The 23,738-nt window shown below is 47.2% G+C and overlaps 1 protein-coding gene across 1 annotated transcript; it reads left to right on the forward strand.

Moving 5' to 3' along the window:
- The first annotated feature begins 1,693 nt into the window (after positions 1-1,693).
- On the forward strand, positions 1,694-6,863 carry LOC141735581 (endogenous retrovirus group K member 5 Gag polyprotein-like). Its single transcript, XM_074568595.1, has 2 exons — positions 1,694-3,814; positions 6,842-6,863. The coding sequence occupies exons 1-2, from the start codon at positions 2,217-2,219 to the stop codon at positions 6,843-6,845; spliced, it is 1,602 nt and encodes a 533-aa protein (XP_074424696.1). The 5' UTR covers positions 1,694-2,216; the 3' UTR covers positions 6,846-6,863.
- The last annotated feature ends 16,875 nt before the right edge of the window (positions 6,864-23,738 follow it).

Below are 23,738 nucleotides of genomic sequence, written 5' to 3' on the forward strand. Positions count from 1 at the left end.
GGGCATCGCTCAGAATTTAAACCTAGCCGCACCTAGCCTCCCACCTCGGTGAGGAGTGTTAGAACGCAAGGGGGTTTATTTTCTGCCAAAACCGCTTTGCCCCTTTTCACGCAACAGTGGGGGGGCACAGATCGAGATAGGATTTGCGCTAAGCTGGGTAGGAGGCTCGTAGAAAAACAGGCAGTGCCCCCAAAGCTGCCCAAGGGTGGTCTCTGGTGCCCTGCACCCCCGGGGATAGTGAGCAATTTGATTGGTCTACACAACTGTATTGTAACATGTATAAACCCTGCTTTCCTCTGTAGCGGGCTAAGGATATCCTTAGCCGCCTTTGCGGCAAGGGCACGTTGTCGGCTCACGTTCAACTTGATGTCCACCAGGAGCCCCCCACGTCAGCAAAGCTGCTCTCCAGCCAGTCGGCCTCCAGCATCTACTGGTGCATGGGGTTGTTCCTCCCCAGTGCAGGACTTGTGTATGTTCAGGTTCCTCAGGTGGTCTCGAACCGGATCCTTTCCTACGATGGGAGGGACTTTGTTCCCCCAGTCCCTGCCTTGAGGTTCAGGGACTTGGGAGATGCGGGAACAGTGATTGCCGGCGACAACGGAGGAGAAAAATCCTTGAGTGCCTCGGCCTTCTCCATGTCGGTTGGCGCTAGCTCTCCTGTCTTACCTATCGGAGGGGGGTGGGGGTGGGGGTGGTGTGCGTTTTCTTTAGTCTTCCTTTTCTGACCAACGCACCTGTAGAAGCCCTTCTTATGATTCTTCTTCACATCCCTTGCCAAATTCAGCTCCAGCTGTGCCTTAGCTTTCCCGACCCCATCCCTATATTCTTCCCAGGATGCGTGTCTCTGCTTCCACCGCCTACGCATTTCCTCCTTGCGCTTCAGCTCGACCAGAAGGTCCTTACTCAGCCATGCTGGGCTCCTGCCTTCCTTGCCTGATTTCATAGAATCGTCTAGGTCGGAAGGGACCTTTAAGATCATCGAGTCCAACCATTAACCTAACGCTGCCAAAACCACCACCAAACCACGTCCCTAAGCGCCGCGTCTACCCGTCTTTTAAATACCTCCAGGGATGGTGATTCAACCACTTCCCTGGGCAGCCTGGTCCAACGTTCGATAACCCTTTCCGCGAAGAAATTTTTCCTAATATCCGTCCTAAACCTCCCCTGGTGCAACTCGAGGCCGTTTCCTCTCGTCCTATCGCCTGTTACTTGGGAGAAGAGACCAACCCCCGCCTCGCTACAACCTCCTTTCCGGTAGTTGTAGAGAGCGATAAGGTCTCCCCTCAGCCTCCTTTACTCCAGGCTAAGCCACCCCAGTTCCCTCAGCCGCTCCTCATAAGCCTTGTGCTCCAGACCCCTCACCAGCTCCGTTGCCCTTCTCCGGACACGCTCCAGCACCTCCGTGTCTGTCTTGTAGTGAGAGGCCCAAAACTGAACACAGTATTCGAGGTGCGGCCTCAGCGGTGCTGAGTACAGGGGGACAGTCGCTTCCCCAGTCCTGCTCGCCACGCTATTCCTGATACAGGCCAGGATGCTGTTGGCCGCCTTGGCCACCTGGGCACACTGCTGGCTCACATTCAGACGGCTGTCTACCAATACCCCCAGGCTCTTTTCTGCCGGGCAGCTTTCCAGCCACTCTTCCCCAAGCCTGTAGCGTTGCACGGGGTTGTTGTGACCCAAGTGCAGTGTTGGGGGCGGCTAGCAGAAAAGTACAAGTATGCAAGAAATTTGAGGGTATGCCGACCTTGCAGACCTGAGACAAATAAATCTGAGGAGCCAGGGAACAACTGGCCTTGCAGGTCTGAGATAAATAACCTTGAAGAAGTAGGGAGTAGGCAACAAGTTATCACTGTAGCTTTTAGCACATTCCAAAACTGTAGCTTCTAGCATGTAGCGAAACCGCAGGTAGGAGGGATTATTGTAATGAAACATTTAGAGCTAAGCCAATTAGAAATGATAGAATTTGTGTAATTTATGTAACTGTTAAGTAGCTGTATAAAAGCTTTCCGACGCGTCTAATAAACTGACATCTTGCTTGCATCAAGCAGCGTCCCGTCTCTCAATCGCGGCAAATTGGTGACCCCGACGTGATGGGGTGGTGAACCGCCTAGCTGAGCGGCTTGCTGCGAGTCCCACGGAACTTTGAATGAGCTGCTGAAAGGAAGCAGGAACTGGCCAGGAATCCCTCTGGATTTAAGAGGTGAGCTGTGGGAAACATGGGGAATCAGATGTCCCCCGCAGAGAGAGACGTATATGAAGTTATGAAAACGCTCCTCCAGAAACATAAAAAAGATATTTCCGGGCAGGACTTAAAGATTATGCTTAAGTGGGTACAAATGAAGATCCCCACTGTTACAGCCTCCAGTATTTTTACCCGGGAACTTTGGGACAATGTGGGGGTAAAGTTGTGGGACTTAGCGACGTCAGGGAATGCCGAGGCTCAGCGTTTGCTTCCGTGGTGGAGAAATATCTTTGAGGCTATTAAGGCACAGAAAAAGGGCCATAAAGACTCTCCAGATACTAAGGGGGAACCTTCATCAGCTCCGCCTTTGCTTCCCCCTCCGCTACCTCCGCGACGCGCTAAGTCGCCTGGACCCTTAAAGGTCTGTGCCGCAGGCTACCCTCCTGAGGAAGATCCGCTTGACCCGGGGCCCGTTGATCCTGATAAAGAGCCTGACTTGTACCCCCCTGACCCTCATGATACGTGGGCGAATATTAGACGTCAAGCTTTAAAAGAAGGTGACTTGGAAATAGCGCGAACGATAGTCGCCCCTGTTATTTATCAAGGCCGGGGAGTGCAGTGGGAGGCTTTGTCCTTCCCGGTCATTAAAGAGCTGCGCCGTACCATCACAGAACACGGGCTCTCTTCCCCATATTTTGCGAGCCTGCTGTCTTCTGTCTTTGATACGTATGTTATGACTCCCCATGATTTAAAATCGCTAGTGCAATTGTTATTAACCCCTTCCCAGTATTCCCTGTGGGAGTCGCATTGGAGGGGGGGCCTTCAAACTCTCCTCACCAGCTACGTGGGTCATAATAATGTTGCTCTTGCCGCACTGACCATGGAGCACCTTATGGGTACGGGTCAGCACTCTAATCCAGCGGCACAGGCTCGAGATTGTCCACGAGAGGCCCTGGAAGCGATCCGCAAAGAAGCAAAAAAGGCTTTACTTAAAATACCCGATTCCAGTAAACCTCAAAAGGCATTCACCTCTATTACGCAGGAACCTCGGGAGCCGTACATGCAATTCATTGATAGACTTAAGCAAGCTTTAGAACGCCAAATAGATAATACCGAAGCTCGAGAAATTTTGCTATTAAAATTAGCAGTTGAAAATGCTAACGCCGACTGTAAAAAATTACTTAAATCTCTCCCTAACCCAGCTCCGACTTTGGTTGAAATGGTAGAGGCTTGTAATCGTATCGGTACTGTGGACCATAAATTTGAAGCGATGGCAGCTGCTTTCGCAGCTATGAGAGGCATGTCTGGGGGAGGAAATTGTTACGGTTGTGGTAAACCAGGCCATATCAAACGAAATTGTCTCGCTTCTAATGGGGGAGCTAAAGCCCAAGCCCCTGGGATCTGTCCCCGATGCAGGAAGGGGCGTCATTATGCTAATCAATGTCGTTCTAAGTATAATTTTCAAGGGCAGCCGATACAGGGAAACCGCTTGCGGAGCGCGGGGCAGCGACGCGCACAGACACAAGTATCGTCGCCGGTGGATCGAGCCATGCAGATGGGTGTGACCTCGCCACAAGTCTTCGCCCAGCAACAGCCGGTAGCGCCGGATTGGACCTGGCAACCTCACACGCAGTAACGTTGCTTGATTCCTCTGTTCATTTATTAGCAACTAATGTTTCAGGTCCTTTACCCCCGAAAACACAAGGGCTACTATTAGGGAGATCATCAGTTACCTTAGCTGGACTTTTTGTATTGCCTGGAGTAATTGATGCGGATACCGTTGGGGAAATTAAAATCATGGCCTGGACCCCATTTCCCCCTTGCACAGTACCCAAAGGAAGCCGCATTGCACAATTACTACTGATCCCGCAGAACGCAAGCTCTCTTTCGCCTCACCCACCTCCGCAGCAAAGACAAGGAGGTTTTGGATCTACTGGGGATCCACAGATTCTCTGGGTACAGTCCATTTCCCAGAAGCGACCACTTTGTCAATGTACTCTTATTCACGGCACTCAGCAAGTAATCCTAAATGGGATTATTGACACCGGGGCCGATGTTACCGTAATTTCACAGGCGAAGTGGCCTCCACAATGGCCTTTGGCAGCTGTGCCTCAGGCACTAGCCGGAATCGGAGGAGTTGGTAGAAGCCACCAATCCTCGGAATTGATCCAAATCAAAGGCCCAGAAGGACGAGTGGCTTCCGTCAAGCCTTTTGTGCTGCCTGTTCCTATGGTCTTATGGGGACGTGATGTGCTATCACAATGGGGAACTTCCATTCAGTCGCATTTTTAGGGGGGGCCATTGAGGTGCGCGACACCCTGAAACTGACTTGGAAAACTCAGACACCCATTTGGGTAGATCAATGGCCCCTACCACTCGAAAAGCTTCGCGCTCTCCAAGAACTGGTTACGGAACAATTAGCAAAAGGACAGATAGTACCTACTACTAGTCCTTGGAATTCACCTGTCTTTGTTATTAAGAAGCAATCTGGCAAGTGGCGCCTGCTCCATGATCTCAGAAAAATCAATGATGCTATGGTAGATATGGGAGCTCTGCAGCCAGGGCTCCCTTCTCCAACTATGATCCCCCGCAATTGGCATCTCACCGTTATTGACCTTAAGGATTGCTTTTTTAACATTCCACTACACCCTGATGACGCTGCCAAATTTGCTTTTTCAGTCCCAAGTGTCAATATGCAAGCCCCTGTGCAACGATATCAGTGGGTTGTACTGCCACAGGGAATGAAAAATAGCCCGACAATTTGTCAATGGTATGTCGCTAAGGTACTTAGCCCTGTCAGGGTTGCGTTGCCTCAAGTTCTGTTATATCATTATATGGATGATATCTTGATGGCTGCGCCTCACCTTGAGCTCATGGAAAAGGCCGTAGCCCTTGTCACGGCCGCTGTCAATTTGGCAGGCCTCTGTATTGCGCCTGAAAAAGTCCAGAAAATGCCCCCTTGGACCTACTTGGGTTGGCGCATCAGGACCCAGACGATAGTTCCCCAACCTGTGCATATACAGGCGGACATTAAAAATGTGCACGATGTTCAAAAATTATTAGGGACCATTACTTGGGTCCGACCCTTGCTAGGAATATCCAATTCAGACTTAAGCCCTTTGTTTGAACTCCTCAAGGGAGATTCCGATTTACGCTCCCCTCGTCGACTTGGTCCTGAAGCCGCTGCCTCATTACAAAAAGTAGCGGAAGCCATCGCCTTATGGCAAGCACACCGCTGTGCGCCTGAATTGCCCTTCAATTTAATTATTTTGAACCCTGCACGTCAGCCATATGCTTTGATTTTTCAATGGGACCCTAACAACCCTGATCCCTTATTAATCATTGAGTGGGTCTTTTTACCCAACCAGCCCACTAAAACAATTTGGACACAACATGAAATGTTTGCTTCCTTGATAATTAAAGCACGGCAGCGCTTGCTTGCCCTGTCAGGGATGGACTTTGCTTCTATCTGTTTACCTGTAACTAATATGTACCTACAATGGTTATTCCAACAGTCTGATGCTTTCGTGTTTGCCTTAACAGATTATACGGGTCAACTAACCTCACATCCTCCGTCCCACAAGCTTCTACATGCTCATTTTAACTTAATATCCATACCAAAGAGATGTCACCAGCCCCTCCAAGGCCTTACTGTGTTCACCGATGGGTCTGGAAAAACACACAAGTCGGTGATTGTCTGGTGGGATGACCGCTCTCAACAATGGGAGTCGGACGTTGAGACAGTCTCCGGGTCCCCTCAAATCGTAGAGCTTGCCGCTGTTGTTCGAGCTTTTCGTAAGTGGTCTAAACCACTGAATCTTATTACTGATTCTGCTTATGTTGCAGGCGTCGTCGAACGGGCAGAGGCCTCAGTGCTGCGTCATACTTCGCATGCTGATTTGTTTGCTTTGTTGCAGGAACTTGTTTTCCTTTTAACCTCTCGAACACATCCCTATTTTGTTTTACATGTTAGATCGCACACCTCTTTACCTGGGTTTATTGCAGAAGGCAATCGACGGGCCGATATGCTCACGCTGCCGGTACACGTTTTACCTGACCGTATTGCACAAGCTAAGCTTAGTCATTCCTTTTTCCATCAGAATGCAGGGGGCCTCAAACGTCAGTTTGGCCTCACTTCTCAGCAAGCGGCGAACATTATCGCTGTCTGCCCTGATTGTCAAAAACATTCTTTTCCTACGGCACCAGGTGGGGTTAATCCCAGAGGCTTACAAAGCCTGCAATTATGGCAGACGGATGTCACACACTATCCAGAATTTGGGAGATTAAAATACGTCCATTCCTCTATTGACACCTTTTCAGGCGCTCTATTTGCCTCCTGCCATGTGGGGGAGGCGGCGAAAGATGTTCGCAGGCATCTGCTGCGTGCTTTTGCTACCTTAGGCATCCCTGCACAAATCAAAACAGACAATGGCCCTGCTTATATCTCGGCTGCACTTAAAACCTTTTTTATCTCTTGGGGGATCACTCACATCACTGGGATCCCGCATTCCCCTACGGGCCAGTCCTTGATTGAACGCTCTCATCAGTCTTTAAAGCGCTTGTTACAACAACAGAAAGGGGGAGTAGGGACAGCCACCCCTGAAGAACGTCTACAGAAAGCCCTGTATGTTTTTAACTTTTTAAATTGTTCTTTAATAGATAACAACCCTCCGATCGTTCGCCACTTTAACACAAACACTTCTTTCGAAGCCAGCGTAAAAGCTCCAGTCCTGATCCGCGACCCTGAGACAGGTAAGGTCTTGGGGCCATACCCCCTTGTCACATGGGGCAGAGGCTATGCTTGTGTTTCCACAGAACGAGGCCCCAGGTGGATCCCAGCGAAGAGCGTGCGACCTTTCCGTGAACCCCTACCACAGTCGGATGGCCACAACACCAATCCACAGCTAGATCATTCCCCTGAACAGCATACCGAAAAACATTCGGAGGACTGATGCAGTGCTCTTATGGACAATAGAGCAGAGACTCCAGTAGAACATATTCATTGCGTCGCCTGTGGTAATTGTGACCCTTAGGTTTTATGTGACTGCTATCGCTGTGGTAAGAGATGGTAGCGATGGTTAACGTTGGCCAATAGATGGTGTGACAGTTGCCTAATATATGAAGTTAGCATTGTAAGAATTTAGCATTGCAAAAAAAAAAAAAAAAAAAAAAAAAAAGGGGTGGGGGGAAGAGTCCGTCAAACATTATGATCCTGTTAACACTTTTTTGTATATGTGCAGCCTGGACACATGCCAATCCTTTGCCAGGGTACCATCCTCACCTTTTTGACCCCCGTCAAAATGTCTGGGTTACTCTGTCCAGGTCGCTCAATACAACTAGCTTTTGTGCCAGTCTTGCTACACCCAGCTCGCCCTTCACCACCTGCTTAGTAGGGGTACCACTGAATAACTCGACCTTTTTACTGTTTAATAACTCTATGACAACCTTACGGAAGCAGTACAATATTTCTGGAAGGCTTCCTTTTTCATGGAAAAATCTTAAGGACCTTTTTGAAAATTACGATAATTGGGATGATAAATTACCAATAGGGCCCGAGCCGCAGGAAATTGACTTAGTAGATTCTCTTAATGCTTCTCACTGTTTGTTTATTGGCCTTAGGTCATGGTCAGGGGCCCGAAAAGAGGGGCGCTTAGTAAAGGATTCTCCACCGACCATCATCTCACCTATTGGTAATGCTACCCTCTGGCAACAACAATGGTGTTTGAGCATTGCTCGAAACGCCACTCACTCAGCCCCCGGTACCATGCTCCCTAGGCGGCTCCCCTTGGGGTTCTTTTTTATTTGCGGAAACAGAGCTTGGTCTGGGATCCCTTCTAACCCTAGAGGAGGCCCGTGTACTATTGGACAGCTTAGTCTTGGCACTCCTCACTATCATCCAAGCCCAAAACAGCGGTTACGTTTTACTCGTGACACAATACAAGCATTAGAAAATACCTGTGACGATAATGTTAAGCTATGGAATTGCTGGGAGGTTTTTTTTTCGCCTCGCTATTTACCCCTGGGGTGGCAGCAGCGAGAGCCCACAGAAACTTAGATGCAATTTCCTGTTGGGTTGTTAAGCAAGCAAATGCTACCAGCCGCATACTATCTGAGATGGCTGAAGACTTGTCTACAGTACAACATGCAGTCCTGCAAAACAGAGCCGCTATTGACTTCTTGCTACTAGCCCATGGACATGGCTGTGAGGATTTTGACGGAATGTGCTGCATGGACTTAGAGGACCACTCTTCTTCGATACATAAGCAAATTACACAACTCCTTGCGCATTCACAAAAGGTGCAATCTGATACGGACTTCTTCGGATTGGGTACTTTGGGTGATTGGTTTGGGCTAAAGGGCTGGCTTAGGAGCCTGGTACAATCTGCTGTACTCATATTAGTTATTATATTGGTAGGCCTTTTGATTCTAAGCTGCGCTCTTTCCTGTGTCAGGTCTATGGTGACTAAAGTTGTTCGACATACATGGTTTATTCAAAACGGCGATATTCCGAAGATTTACGCTAGTGTTAGTTCTGTCCAGCTCACTGAGAATGATGACTTTTAAACCCGCGCCTCAGTTCTGCCTTTAAAGAAACAAAAAAGGGGGAGATGTTGGGGGCGGCTAGCAGAAAAGTACAAGTATGCAAGAAATTCGAGGGCATGCCGACCTTGCAGACCTGAGACAAATAAATCTGAGGAGCCAGGGAACAACTGGCCTTGCAGGTCTGAGATAAATAACCTTGAAGAAGTAGGGAGTAGGCAACAAGTTATCACTGTAGCTTTTAGCACATTCCAAAACTGTAGCTTCTAGCATGTAGCGAAACCGCAGGTAGGAGGGATTATTGTAATGAAACATTTAGAGCTAAGCCAATCAGAAATGATAGAATTTGTGTAATTTATGTAACTGTTAAGTAGCTGTATAAAAAGCTTTCCATGGCGTCTAATAAACTGACATCTTGCTTGCATCAAGCAGCGTCCCGTCTCTCAATCGCGGCAATCTCCAATTGCTAACACCTTACGTGCTTTTCTGGTGGCACTGGTTCTGATGCGGGCGGGAGGTTGGGTCAGCTTTGCGTGGTTGGCTTGGCCAAGTTAACCAAGCTCACACCCACCTCCTTATAGCTGTTCCTGGGTTTCCAACACGCGCACACAAAGAGCATCCAACAGGCTCCGCACATTTTCATCCCTTCGCACGCAGGAGTTCCGGTGCCTTGTCTCTTTCATTACCAAGTGAGAACAAAGGGAGACTAGAGCCCTCTGCTCACAAGAGCCTCTTATTGCTCAGAAAGAAGGCTTTGTCTCTTGAAATTTCCCCCCCTCGAAGCAACTGGATCCCCAGCGATTTCCCGACTTTCCTGTCTCCAAAACGTCCTGTCTCCAAAACCCCAGTCACTATCGTTCCTTAAAGCACCAACCCCCTTCAACACTTCTACATGGAGGAATCTGCCCTTTAGGCTTTGTGATGGATTGACCTCGGCCGGCTGTCAGGGGCCCGCCCAGCCGCTCTCTCACTGCCCCTCCTCAACAGGACAGGGGGAGAAAATAGGATGAAAAAGTTCCTTCAGGAAACATCCACCGGCCGGACCCACAGGCAGCAGGGAAATACCTGCCCCGGACAGCGCTTTGCCCTTTCTTCAATAGGTTTTCCCAGGGGCGCCCCCGGCTTTGCTGAGCCGCTCAGCTTTGGCCTGCGGCAAGTCCAGTGCCTAGCTGGATGGCACCAGCTGTGTCCAGCACAGGGCAGACCCTGGCCTCTTCTCACACAGGCTACCCCCGCAGGCCGCACCTGGAGCGCTGTGTCCAGTTCTGGTCCCCACAATTCAAAAAAGAGATGCAGACCGACTGGGGAAGGTCCCAAGGAGGGCCGCAAAGATGACCAAAGGGCTGGAGAACCTGCCCTAGGAGGAAAGGCTGAAGGAGTTGGGTCTCTTCTCCCTTGCAGAAGAGAAGGCTCGCGGGGGAGGGAACCTCATCGCAGTCTGCCAGTACTTAAAGGGCGGCTACAAAGAAGAGGACGGAGGCTTTCCCACAAAAGGTCGGACGCAGCGTTCAAGGGCAACGAAGGATGGCCCTGCTTTCCCATGCCCGTCTCCCTTTTTTAATAGCTGTTAAAGAAAGATGAAGTTGGCTGTCTCCCTGCGACGTAGCTTTGGTTTGGGTCTGGCTGGGATGGAAGGTAACTTTCCCCACAGCAGCCCTCATAGTGCTGTGCTTCGTAGCTGTAGCTGGAAGGGTGTTGATAACACACCAGTGTTCTGGCTACTGCCGAGCAGTGCTCCCACAGCACGGAGGCTGTCTCTCCAGCCACCCCCACCCCCACAGTCCAGTAAGCTGGGGGTGGGCAAGAGGCTGGCAGGGGACACAGCCAGGACAGCTGACCCAAATGGACCAAGAGAGATATTCCACCGTGCTATGGAAGCACCACAGCTGCCATTCAGACCAATTGTTTTCTCCTACCACGTCCCTCCTCAGCAGAAAAGGGATTATCAACGGGGCCTTATCACACAGCCCTTGATGAAGTGCTCCAACAGGAGTTGGATGCTTCCAACGCATTGCACTGTGCCAAAAGCACCCTTGTATGGCATGCCTGTAGCGTCGCATACAGTATTTTCTAAAGGTGTTGCAGCAGCAGCCGCCTACACTGGCTTTACGTACATTTGCGTACCGCTTCCAAAGAGCCAAGAGTCTGCTTCCTACAGGACGCAGGAGACTGCTAAGCCGTCCCAGTGTCACGCTTCAAATGACTGGCCAAATCACTATCTATCTATAGAACACTGTTAACAGACCGACACAGTCCACGTACTTACACTCCGGGGAGACGCCGTTTTAACTTGCGGAACTATTTCCCTCAGTAAGACGCACAAGACGGAGGTGAGATCCCCATGCTAAATCTTTATTGTGCAACTGCTGCTCACAGCTTTTATTACCTTCCACAGACACGCGGCACAAAACATTCGACATCAACAGTGCCTAGATCGACGGGCAACAGACGAAATCCATTCAGCGGCGATTTGTACACGTGCAGCAGCTCTTGCGGTGCAAAAATCTCAGCCAGGCGGCCAGCCCAACTGACGGCCACCCAGAATACGTGTTTGTGATAAATGATTTAATCGCAAACAGGATTCCAATTAGAATTTATAATTTATTAAAGGAATAAAGGCAAGCAAACAGCGCTGGGTGTGCCGGGAGTCTCTGCCCAACCAAGACACACACCTTACAGACCCCATTTTTGGTTTATATCTCCTATACTAATACATATTCATAACTGTCTCTAAAATGGTTGGCCCTTGCCAAAAATGGGTGTATCCCCCCTCTTACAGGTCACTATGCAGATAACAACAGGACCGGTTTAAGTTGGTATTTAGAATGTTCGCCAGGTGGCTCCTGCAAAACACAGACACGATAGACACACCGTCTCGTCTGCGGCCATACAGACAAAACAATCAAAGGTCACACTTCACCCTGTGGCCCTAACACTGTTCCACACTGACACGAATCAGTTAAGCACATTTCACAATCCCCCATTTTCTTTTTCTACGGCATTGATTCGTGTTTTTCTTTCCAACCGAGTTAATACTTGCCGAATTGGTATTAGTTTCGAATCTTCTTTTGTCTTTAGTATCATCAGGGAAAGAGTTTTCTCTTTCCCTGGTTCTGAATCAACAGGTACTGTAGCTATCTGCATTCCTTGTATAACTGAGTGTATTAGTCTAATAAAACAAGGTATAAAACATGGAATTATTAACAATCCTGCAAATGCCCCCAATATAACAATCCCGATTTTAGTAAGCCAATCACCTCCCGTAAAGTTTTCCCAGAATCCTTCTAGGTCGACTCCAGTCCAAGTCTGAACTGGGACATGTGCAATTTTCTTCATTTCTTTTACAAGTTCATTTACAGCTTCCCCTTCATCATCAATTTCTAAACAACAATTACTAAGGTTAAACTTCCCACAAACACCTCCCTCTTGTGCTAGCAAATAATCCAGGGCTAAGCGATTTTGATACAAAGCAGTTCTCATCTTGGTATTTTGTCTCGCAATTCGTCCAAGGGCATCTCCAGTTGTATTTACAATTATTTCTAATACAGCTTGTAATCTAATTATTCTATTTAGCATATATATTGGAGTTCTATAGCCCCAGGATCCATCTTCTGCCCATGTGGCTGGACCATAGTAGGCAATGACTCTTTCGGGAGGCCAATCTTTATCTTTCCAATGTCCAATTTGTAGACTCCGTTTATAGTGCCTTTTTCTTAATTCACCAGCTTCAGCATACACTTGGACTCCCAATCGCTCTCCTCGATTTATAGGTAACAGGAAAAAATTGGGCCTTATAATTCCCAATACACAGGATCCCGTCCAATTTTGTGGCAAAAACGCATAAGCTAGTTTACCACAAATCCAATAATGTCCTTCAGGAGTGGGCCATCCATTTGGTATGTTTGTTCCATTGGTCCAATTTTTAAACTGATCACTCATTTCCCATGGACTCCCCCACTTATCCCATTTATTCTGAGTTTCGTTCCATAGGTAACCTCCTTCACACTCTAGATTACCTACTTGTTTTCCATTCTCTTTTAAATTTTGCCAACAACTCCTTCCAATTATACTCGTTTGAAGTACCCACTGTTGTTTCCTGTTACCCTTTCCCATTGCTTTCCATATTTGAGGATTACTAATGTTGCTCTCCATGGCCTCCCATGGCCATCGTTCACCTTGGTTTGTTCCACCACAAACATAACAATTAGTTACATTTAATGACTTAGCAATGTTTTCAGCAAGATTTACAAATAGATTTTTAGCAACTGTGGGAATTTCATATTCCACTCCTGTTTCTATTTCATGATAAAATGAGTTAAATAGTAGTCTGTGCTGTACCGATTCCCTTATTCTTTCTTTTATTTCGATATTAATAATTACACCCGGATCTTCTCCGGGTCCATATATCTTAAGTCCAATTTTATTTACTTTCTTTTGCTTCCAAATTTCTAAATTTATTAGGGTTAAATTTATTAGATTGCAGGTACGGGTTGTACAATTACTATCTGTTTGTATCTTTGTGATTGAAGCTTGTAAATTCCCACACTGTCTATCATATCCCCAGCCTGCAGTGTCCCAACATACACAAGACCACCCTCTTCTTCCACACAGGTGTGCTGATTGATATCTCACTGTTTGACTAGGTGTATAATCAGGATTTATGTCACATTGGTGTCCCCCTGGGCAAATATATTTTGGTTGATTACTATAGTACCGTCTCCACTCTAAACTCCCGCAATTAGTGTCTAGATCATCATCTATAATGTCGCACGCATCAAAAATTACCGACACCGATGTACTTAAATTGGTTATAACCTCACTTGTTCCTATTAGTCTTCCTACTTCCGAATTTGTCTTCATTTCTACCCAATATTGATAGGGGAGTTCCTTTGGATCATAGCACACAATCCTCTCTTCGTCTTTGCATAAAGTATATTGGGTTAGATTATAAATGCAGCTTCCTATTTTCTGGCCTTTACAGTCATAAATAGTATGATAAACCAAAGTCTGGGAACTTACCCGTCCCCTCCTAGTAGTTACTACGCACTGGCTGCAGTTGTTTGCCATAACCAGAGTCAAGGAGCTTACCCCAAATAGGACCAGAAGAGGTCCGGTCAGGGCCATAGTGATCGGCGGTCACAGCCCGAAGGGGTTGCAGCCCTTGGCAGACCTTTCAAGCCGCACCACTCGTTCCCCTCCGGTCTTGCCCTCTTCCTTAATCTTTTAAGGGGTAATCTTTAATCAAGAAACACTCTTTGATTAAATTGACAACAATAAAGCCTAACCCATGGTAGGTTATATAGGGGAGTGGTGGCCCCACAGCGAATGCACAAAAATTCTAAACTGTTTCCTAGATCCTTGACTTCTTTTTTGGAAAATGATATATTTTAAAACATGTAGAACACTTTGCCCTTAAAAATAAACAACACCGTTTACACAATGGACTAAATTACCTTTCCTAATAGGTATTTATCCCTGTCCACTAATTCTACAGGAGTAGTTACAATGAAATTCCCACAGCAACTTAGCTTATGCTTCTTGATGAAGGTCTCTTTAAGTTTGTCTGATGGTTAGCTTGGCTTCTCCGGGCTCAGATGTGACTCTCCACTCCTTCACTGGACCTTTCACTCGCGACACATGTGTCCATCCTTTTTCAGCAGTTCTCACAGCCGTTTCTGTAGTTAATAAAACAAGAAAAGGCCCTTCCCAGAGGGGAGATAGGGTTTCTTCTTTCCATGTTTTTATCAGAACCTTATCTCCCGGTTTTAATTGATGAATTGCAAATCCTAATGGTGGTGTTTGAGCCATCATCCCAATCTCTCGTAGTTCTTTTAACCTTTTTCCAATGGTTATTATATATTTTTGGATACTATAATCTTCAACTACATTATTCCCCAGGGGCATCCCTTGGGAGTAAGGCATTCCATATAACATTTCATATGGCGATAATCCAGTCTCACTGTGTGGCTTAGTTCTTATGTTTAATAGTGCCAATGGTAGGCATTTCGTCCAGGACATCTGTGTCTCAATCATTAATTTAGCCAATTGCTGTTTTATTGTTTGATTCATTCTTTCTACTTTCCCTGAGCTTTGTGGGTGCCACGGAGTGTGGTATTCCCATTGAATACCTAATGATTGACATAATAATTTTATTATTTTAGAAGTAAAATGTGTGCCCTGATCAGAATCAATATACTGGATTATCCCATATCTAGGTATTAAGTGTTCTAATAAGATTTTTACTACCATCTGTGCCGTAGCTCGTGCTACAGGGTAAGCTTCTACCCATTGTGTTAAATGATCTACTATTACTAGTAAATATTTTATTCTCCCTACCTTAGGCAATTCAGTAAAATCGACTTGTATTCTTTCAAAAGGTCTATAAGCTGTTTTCCTTCCTCCCGTGGCTGCTTGTCGAAACACTTCCTTGTTTACTTTTTGACAAGTTAAACATCCTCGCGTGATTTGCTTTGCTATTTCAAAAATCCCAATACAGCCAAATTGTTTAAGGAAATGATCACTTATCGCCTTTGTACCCCAATGTGTTTGTGTGTGTAATCGTTCTAACATTTGCCTGGCATAAGCTTTTGGCAACATCTCTCGCCCGTCGGGCAGCATCCATTTTCCCTGTTCTAACTTAGCTCCTATTTTCTCTAATTTTGCCTGTTCCTCAGGGGTAAATTTCTTCTCTTTCTCCTCTAGTTCTTTTTCACTAATGTCTCCTTGTACTTGTACTACATTAATTTTAGCGACCTGAGTCCTCAGGGCTGCTTCCTGGGCCTCTCTATCGGCTAGGTTATTCCCTCTGGTTCGATAATCTAATCCCTTTTGGTGTCCTCTCACATGTACCACTGCTATCTCCTTTGGTTTTCTTAACGCCTTTAAAATTTTCACTATTAGTTCTTGATGTATTAGATTCCTTCCTTGGGTATTAATTAAACCTCTTTCCTCCCAAATTTTTCCAAAAGTGTGAACTACTCCATACGCATATTTAGAATCCGTAAATATGGTCCCGCTTTTTCCTTGTAATAATTCCAGGGCTCTACAAAGGGCATACAGCTCACAAGCTTGAGCTGACCATGATGGACTCAGAGGTCCTGATTCTATAAGTTCTAAATTTTTATTAATTATGGCATATCCTGATTTTCTCCTCCCTTCCACCACACGGGAGGAGCCATCTACAAATAACACTTCTGCATTTTCTAACTCAGTATCTCTTAAGTCTGGCCTCACCTTAGTCTGGGTCTCAATTACCTCTAAACAATTATGTTGTACTTCCTTTGATGGCTCTCCAAACAAAAACTGTGCTGGACTCTGAGCAGAAGTCACCCTCAGTTCTAAATCGGGGGAGTCTATTAATATTGCTTCATATTCCAAGATCCGGCTGTCCGTTAACCATTTTTCTGCCTTTTGTTGTAAAACACTCCTGACATTGTGTGGGGTATACACTTTTAAAGGAGCACTAAAGGTAATTTTCCGAACTTCCTCTATTAATAATGCGGTAGCTACCAAAGCTTGGAGACAAGCAGGCCATCCTCTACTTACTGGATCAAGTAATTTAGAACAGTACCCCACAGGTATTTTTATTCCTGCCCAGTCTTGAGTAAGAACTCCATATGCTGTCTGATTTGATGTATTCACAAAAAGATGGAAAGGTTTTTCTAGATCTGGGAGGCTCAATACAGGTGCTTGTATTAATGCCTTTTTTATTTCCTCGAATTTCTGGTCATCTTCTGTAAACCACTTAAGTTGGTTACTAGTTAATTTTTCATATAGAAATTTTACCTTGTCACTATAATTTTCAAGCCATGATCTACAATATCCTAATAATCCCAATATTTGCCGAACCTCCTTTTTAGTTTGTGGGGGTCTTAAAGATAGAATCCCAGATATCCTATCAGAATCTAGTTTCTTCTTTCCCTTACTTAGCCAATGTCCTAAGTATTTTACTTCCTGTTCTACAAACTGTGGTTTTGATCGGGACACCTTCAATCCCTTCTCCCCTAGAAAATTTAACAATTTAATAGTAGCTTCTCGGGTCCCCTCTTCAGTTTCTCCTGCTACTAATAAATCATCTACATATTGCAATAATTTTATCTCCTGGGGTAATGCAAAATCCTGTAAGATTTTCTCTAAAGTTTGCCCAAATAAATTTGGTGACTCCGTAAACCCCTGTGGTAATACCGTCCATCTTAATTGCTGTTTCCGTCCCGTTTCGGGGACCTCCCACTCGAAAGCAAAATAATCTCTAGATCCCTCGTCCAGAGGACAGGCCCCAAAAGCGTCTTTCAAATCTATCACACTATACCAAGTATGTCTGGGAGAAATATAACTTAATAAAGTATAGGGATTTGCCACTACAGGGAATTTAGTAATCGTTCGCTGATTTACAGCTCTTAAATCCTGTACCATTCTGTATGACCCGTCCGGTTTCTTTACAGGGAGGATGGGTGTATTATGAGGTGACATACATGGTTCCAAGGTTCCTTTTTCCAAAAGTCTGTCAACTACAGGTTTTAATCCTTTTCGACCCTCCATGGGTATAGGGTATTGCTTGATTCTAATCGAACGATGTGGATCTATTATTTGAACGCTTATGGGGTTCATTTTTATTTTTCCAGTTTCCCCTTCTTTATACCACACCGAGGGGTTAATAGCTTCTTCATCCTCCTGTGTTAAAGTATATAATTTGATCTGCAGTTTGTTCCCCTGACTCTGAATGCTCAAGTTTAACTTCAAAATCAGATCCCTTCCTAGTAAATTGTATTCCGCTTCAGGGAGCAAAAGTAAGTCGTTAAGACAAATTTTCTTTTCTGTTTCTACTTCTACATCTTTCAAGATAGGGACTTTAAAAGGTTCTCCTTTTGCCCCGACTACTGACATATAATTCTTCCCTATCTCTATTCCTTTTGGAAGTTTCTGAATGGTTGATTTTTCAGCTCCTGTATCCACTAAAAATAAAACCTCCTCCTTATGGGGACCTATTAATAATTTTATCAAGGGCTCTGTTGATGTTGAAGTCCCCAAAAGATATAGCCCCTGACACCCCTATTCTTCTTTGAACATTTTCTCATCTTGTTCTCGCTTACGACAATTCCTCTGAACACGTCCCCTCTTGTTACAGTAGTAACAGACAGGAATTGTGAATCTCTCCCTATGAGGCTGTCCTCTGGGTGTCTGCTCTATTCTTTTTTCCCTTTTCTCTCTAAACGGATTCTGATTTTTCTGACTTTCTTTTACTGCTGCTACAAAAATTTTTGCCTTTACTTTCTGTTTTTCTTCGTCCCTTCTAACATATACCTTCTGGGCTTCTCTAAGTAACTCCTCTAATCCTCTTTCTTGCCAGTCCTCAAGTTTTTCTAATTTCTTTCTTATATCCCCCCCAGGATTTGGCTACAAATTGTGTTCTAAGGAGTGCAGTCCCAGCCACTGTATTCGGATCAATTCCAGAATACATTTGCAGGCTTTTCCTCAACCTCTCCAACCATTCTGTAGGAGATTCGTCTTTTCCTTGTTGTTCATTAGACGCTTTATTAATGTTTTGCCCTCGGGGAACCGCTTCCCTTATTCCCTGTATTATTAATGTTCTCAAATCCCTCATGTTCTGTCTCCCTTGGGGTTGTTGATGATCCCAATGGGGATCCACATTTGGCCATTTCTGATCTCCTGGGGGGTCCTGCCTGATTCTGTCTTTCCCAAATTCTCATTCCAGCTTGTCTAATCATTCCCTTTTCCTCAGCAGTAAATAAGATCCCTAAAATGGATTGTATTTCTTCCCAGGTATAAGTATTAGGTCCTAAAAATTGGTCTAGTTTTTCTGCTACTCCAAGGGGATCATCTAATAGGGTCCCCATTTCTTTCTTGAAATTCCTTACATCTGTGGTATTTAATGGAACTGCCACAAACCCGATGCCTCCCTGATTGCCTCCGAGGGGTACTTCTCGTAAGGGATATAGAGAAGCTCCCCCAGATGTGGCAGTTCTACTTCTCGTACATGCAGCTGGAGGTCGATCTAATTCCGGTGCTGTCGGTGGTGGAGGCAGGGGTAACGGTGGCACTGGTGGGGGTACTACGGCCCCTGGAGGGAGAGCCGCCGTCGGAGGAGGATTGTTAGGATATGGAGGTGGTAAGTTATCCAGTGGTTCCCCTTTATCATCTTTTTCCTTCCCTTTTTCGTCTTTGTTTCCTTCTTCTTTCTCAGACTTTTCATCCGTTTTTAATGTAAGTATTGAAGCCGGAAAAGGACGTGAAGTCCTGATCCATAATCCTGCATAATCACTTTCCTCCTGACTAAAAGGTTCCTTTGAATTAACATATAGATTTAAGGCCTGGCAAATCCAGTCTTCAAAGGATCCAAAAACAGGCCAAAAGACATGTGGTTTTAAAGGTTTCTTCGGCCATTCAATCATACAATAGTGAACTAATTTTAATTTACTTTTTCCTTTTCTGGGGCCCCTTTCATTCCAATTCCTAATCATTATTCCTAATGGACTTTCCAGTGGTATATCTGGTAATTTGCTCCCTTTCCTCTGGTCCTGGGTCTTCGATTTTGTCTGACCCATCTAGGAATTTTACTGTGGCAATTCCTACAGCCCTTGGTTACCAGTAAGAGTGTCTTGCAGGGGGTTTAGGACCTATCACCCACCCACGAATCCTATAGGAATCGCTTCGGTCCTTCACCGGCCAAGTCCCTCGCGGGAGATTGGAACCGCGGTTAGAAGACCTCCACAATCACTTCGGAACCAGGTTCCGTCTCAATCACACTCTTACACACAGGCAACCGAATCCCACCCAATCGAACGGTATACACTTTAAATACTTACGACTCCGTCATCTTCGTTCGGATCTTCGCGCGCAGAATTACGGGTAAAATAAAATAAACTGCTGCAGCCGGCAAGGGAGCTCATAAAAATAAAAATCAAAATCTTTTCTTTGCTTGCCTTTACTCAGGTTCAGGATGGCGTTAGTCCCGACCTGACCTGATCAGGAGCCACCTAATGGTGGGGCGCCCCTCCTAGATCAAGTCAGAATTCAGGAACTAAGACCATCCCGGACGAGCCCCCAAATTGTGATAAATGATTTAATCGCAAACAGGATTCCAATTAGAATTTATAATTTATTAAAGGAATAAAGGCAAGCAAACAGCGCTGGGTGTGCCGGGAGTCTCTGCCCAACCAAGACACACACCTTACAGACCCCATTTTTGGTTTATATCTCCTATACTAATACATATTCATAACTGTCTCTAAAATGGTTGGCCCTTGCCAAAAATGGGTGTATCCCCCCTCTTACAGGTCACTATGCAGATAACAACAGGACCGGTTTAAGTTGGTATTCTAGAATGTTCGCCAGGTGGCTCCTGCAAAACACAGACACGATAGACACACCGTCTCGTCTGCGGCCATACAGACAAAACAATCAAAGGTCACACTTCACCCTGTGGCCCTAACACTGTTCCACACTGACACGAATCAGTTAAGCACAATTCACATGTTGTTTAAATAAACTGCACTTTTTTAAGTAGCTAGTCGTTTTGGTTTCTCACTGAACGCGACCAAAGACTCGAGAGTGGCCGTGCTAGTTCATGAGCACGACTAGACTGAAGGTGCAGTCCACTATTAGTGTATCCAAATCGTAACAGTTTAATACATATTAAACGCGATTGGACTGATAGTGCTGAATTGGGCATCACTCAGAATTTAAACCTAGCCGCACCTAGCCTCCCACCTCGGTGAGGAGTGTTAGAACGCAAGGGGGTTTATTTTCTGCCAAAACCGCTTTGCCCCTTTTCACGCAACAGTGGGGGGGCACAGATCGAGATAGGATTTGCGCTAAGCTGGGTAGGAGTTTGCGTGCCCTGGGGGCGCGGAGGGATCCGACCTGGGGGCGGAGGGAGAAGACGTTGGGCCAGTCCGCGGAGGGATCCGTGCCGTGTAGTGCTGCGACCCTGTGGGCGGGCGACGAGGTCTCAGAAGAGGCTGTTGTAGCTACAAGTACTATTGACTGTTATTTATTACCGCGTCAACTCCACCCCAAACGTGCTTGTGGCTTTTTGGTGCTGCTCCCTCCAGTCAAAGGACTGCTTTTGCCAGGGCAGGGCAGGCCTTAACTTTTCAGAACACTCCCCAGAACCGACAGAAGTTGCTCTCAATTGTTCCCTGCAAGCCCCGCTTGGATTGCAGACGTTTCTAAGCTGCGCGCCTCCTGGGAGAAAATACAATACAAAGCGTGTCTTCAGCACTGGTGGCTCGAGGGCTGTGGGTGTGGGTGTGTGTGGGGGGCGCAGATCGAGATAGGATTTGCGCTAAGCTGGGTAGGAGGCTCGTAGAAAAACAGGCAGTGCCCCCAAAGCTGCCCAAGGGTGGTCTCTGGTGCCCTGCACCCCCGGGGATAGTGAGCAATTTGATTGGTCTACACAACTGTATTGTAACATGTATAAACCCTGCTTTCCTCTGTAGCGGGCTAAGGATATCCTTAGCCGCCTTTGCGGCAAGGGCACGTTGTCGGCTCACGTTCAACTTGATGTCCACCAGGAGCCCCCCACGTCAGCAAAGCTGCTCTCCAGCCAGTCGGCCTCCAGCATCTACTGGTGCATGGGGTTGTTCCTCCCCAGTGCAGGACTTGCGTATGTTCAGGTTCCTCAGGTGGTCTCGAACCGGATCCTTTCCTACGATGGGAGGGACTTTGTTCCCCCAGTCCCTGCCTTGAGGTTCAGGGACTTGAGAGATGCGGGAACAGTGATTGCCGGCGACAACGGAGGAGAAAAATCCTTGAGTGCCTCGGCCTTCTCCATGTCGGTTGGCGCTAGCTCTCCTGTCTTACCTATCGGAGGGGGGTGGGGGTGGGGGTGGTGTGCGTTTTCTTTAGTCTTCCTTTTCTGACCAACGCACCTGTAGAAGCCCTTCTTATGATTCTTCTTCACATCCCTTGCCAAATTCAGCTCCAGCTGTGCCTTAGCTTTCCCGACCCCATCCCTATATTCTTCCCAGGATGCGTGTCTCTGCTTCCACCGCCTACGCATTTCCTCCTTGCGCTTCAGCTCGACCAGAAGGTCCTTACTCAGCCATGCTGGGCTCCTGCCTTCCTTGCCTGATTTCATAGAATCGTCTAGGTCGGAAGGGACCTTTAAGATCATCGAGTCCAACCATTAACCTAACGCTGCCAAAACCACCACCAAACCACGTCCCTAAGCGCCGCGTCTACCCGTCTTTTAAATACCTCCAGGGATGGTGATTCAACCACTTCCCTGGGCAGCCTGGTCCAACGTTCGATAACCCTTTCCGCGAAGAAATTTTTCCTAATATCCGTCCTAAACCTCCCCTGGCGCAACTCGAGGCCGTTTCCTCTCGTCCTATCGCCTGTTACTTGGGAGAAGAGACCAACCCCCGCCTCGCTACAACCTCCTTTCCGGTAGTTGTAGAGAGCGATAAGGTCTCCCCTCAGCCTCCTTTACTCCAGGCTAAGCCACCCCAGTTCCCTCAGCCGCTCCTCATAAGCCTTGTGCTCCAGACCCCTCACCAGCTCCGTTGCCCTTCTCCGGACACGCTCCAGCACCTCCGTGTCTTTCTTGTAGTGAGAGGCCCAAAACTGAACACAGTATTCGAGGTGCGGCCTCAGCGGTGCTGAGTACAGGGGGACAGTCGCTTCCCCAGTCCTGCTCGCCACGCTATTCCTGATACAGGCCAGGATGCTGTTGGCCGCCTTGGCCACCTGGGCACACTGCTGGCTCACATTCAGACGGCTGTCTACCAATACCCCCAGGCTCTTTTCTGCCGGGCAGCTTTCCAGCCACTCTTCCCCAAGCCTGTAGCGTTGCACGGGGTTGTTGTGACCCAAGTGCAGGACCCGGCACTTGGCCTTGTTGAACCTCATACCATCGGCCTCGGCCCATCGATCCAGCCTGTCCAGATCCCTCTGTAGAGCCATCCTACCCTCAAGCAGATCGACGCTCCCGCCCAACTTGGTGTCGGCTGCAAACTTACTGAGTGAGGGTGCACTCGATCCCCTCGTCCAGGTCGTTGAGAAAGATATTAAACAGAACCGGCCCCGGTACTGAGCCCTGGGGAACACCACTTGTGACCGGCCGCCAACTGGATTTAACTCCATTCACCACAACTCTCTGGGCCCGGCCCTCCAGCCAGTTCTTTACCCAGCAAAGAGTACGCCCGTCCAAGCCACGAGCAGCCAGTTTCTCCAGGAGAACGCTGTGGGAAACGGTGTCAAAGGCTTTACTAAAGTCTAGGTAGACGAATTTCTATTTTCCCATTTCTTACGCGTGGGAATCGAGAGCTCTTGTGCTCGAAGAAAAAACGTCCTGAAAGAGCTGCCAGCTCCCTTCTGCTCCTTCTGCACAGGGGCTTCCAACTCCTCCTGTTTGTTACCTGTGCTGCGCGCAGTGGTATAGAGGCACTTCAGTTGGGCTGCCGACCGTGTCGCCTTTCTGGAGGATCAAGCCCCAAGTCCTTTGCGGCATTTCTCAGGGGTTCCCCTGTTGGTTCCTAACGCATCAGCAGCCCCTGGCTCTTCTCCGTTGCTCAGAACTCCATCCCCTTCCCCCGCTGAGCCTAGTTTAAAGCCCTCCTTGTAAGTCCGGCCAGCTTGTTGGCAAAGACCCTCTTGCCCCGCTTGGTCAGGCGAATCCCATCAGCTCCCAACAGACCCGGCTTCTCAAAGGTACACCCGTGATCACAGAAGCCAAAACCTCGCGTATGGCACCAGCTACGCAGCCAGGCATTCACCTGTTCAATTCGTCTCCTCCTTCCTGGACCCCTCCCTCTGACTGGGAGGAGAGAGGAGACCACCACCTGTGCTCCTGATCCTTTTAACATTGCTCCGAGGGACATAAAGTCTCTTTGGAGGGTTCTAAGTTGCCTCGTCAGACCCTACGCGGAATAGTAGGAGCGCATGATAACCTGCAGGGATCACCAGGCTCGGCAGCCTCTCGGCGACGCCACGGATGCGAGCCCCTGGTAGGCAGCAGACTTCTCGAGAGAAATCGTCTGGACGGCAAACGGGT

This window comes from Larus michahellis, chromosome W (genome assembly GCF_964199755.1).
Source record: "Larus michahellis chromosome W, bLarMic1.1, whole genome shotgun sequence".
Taxonomy (NCBI): Eukaryota; Metazoa; Chordata; class Aves; order Charadriiformes; family Laridae; genus Larus; species Larus michahellis.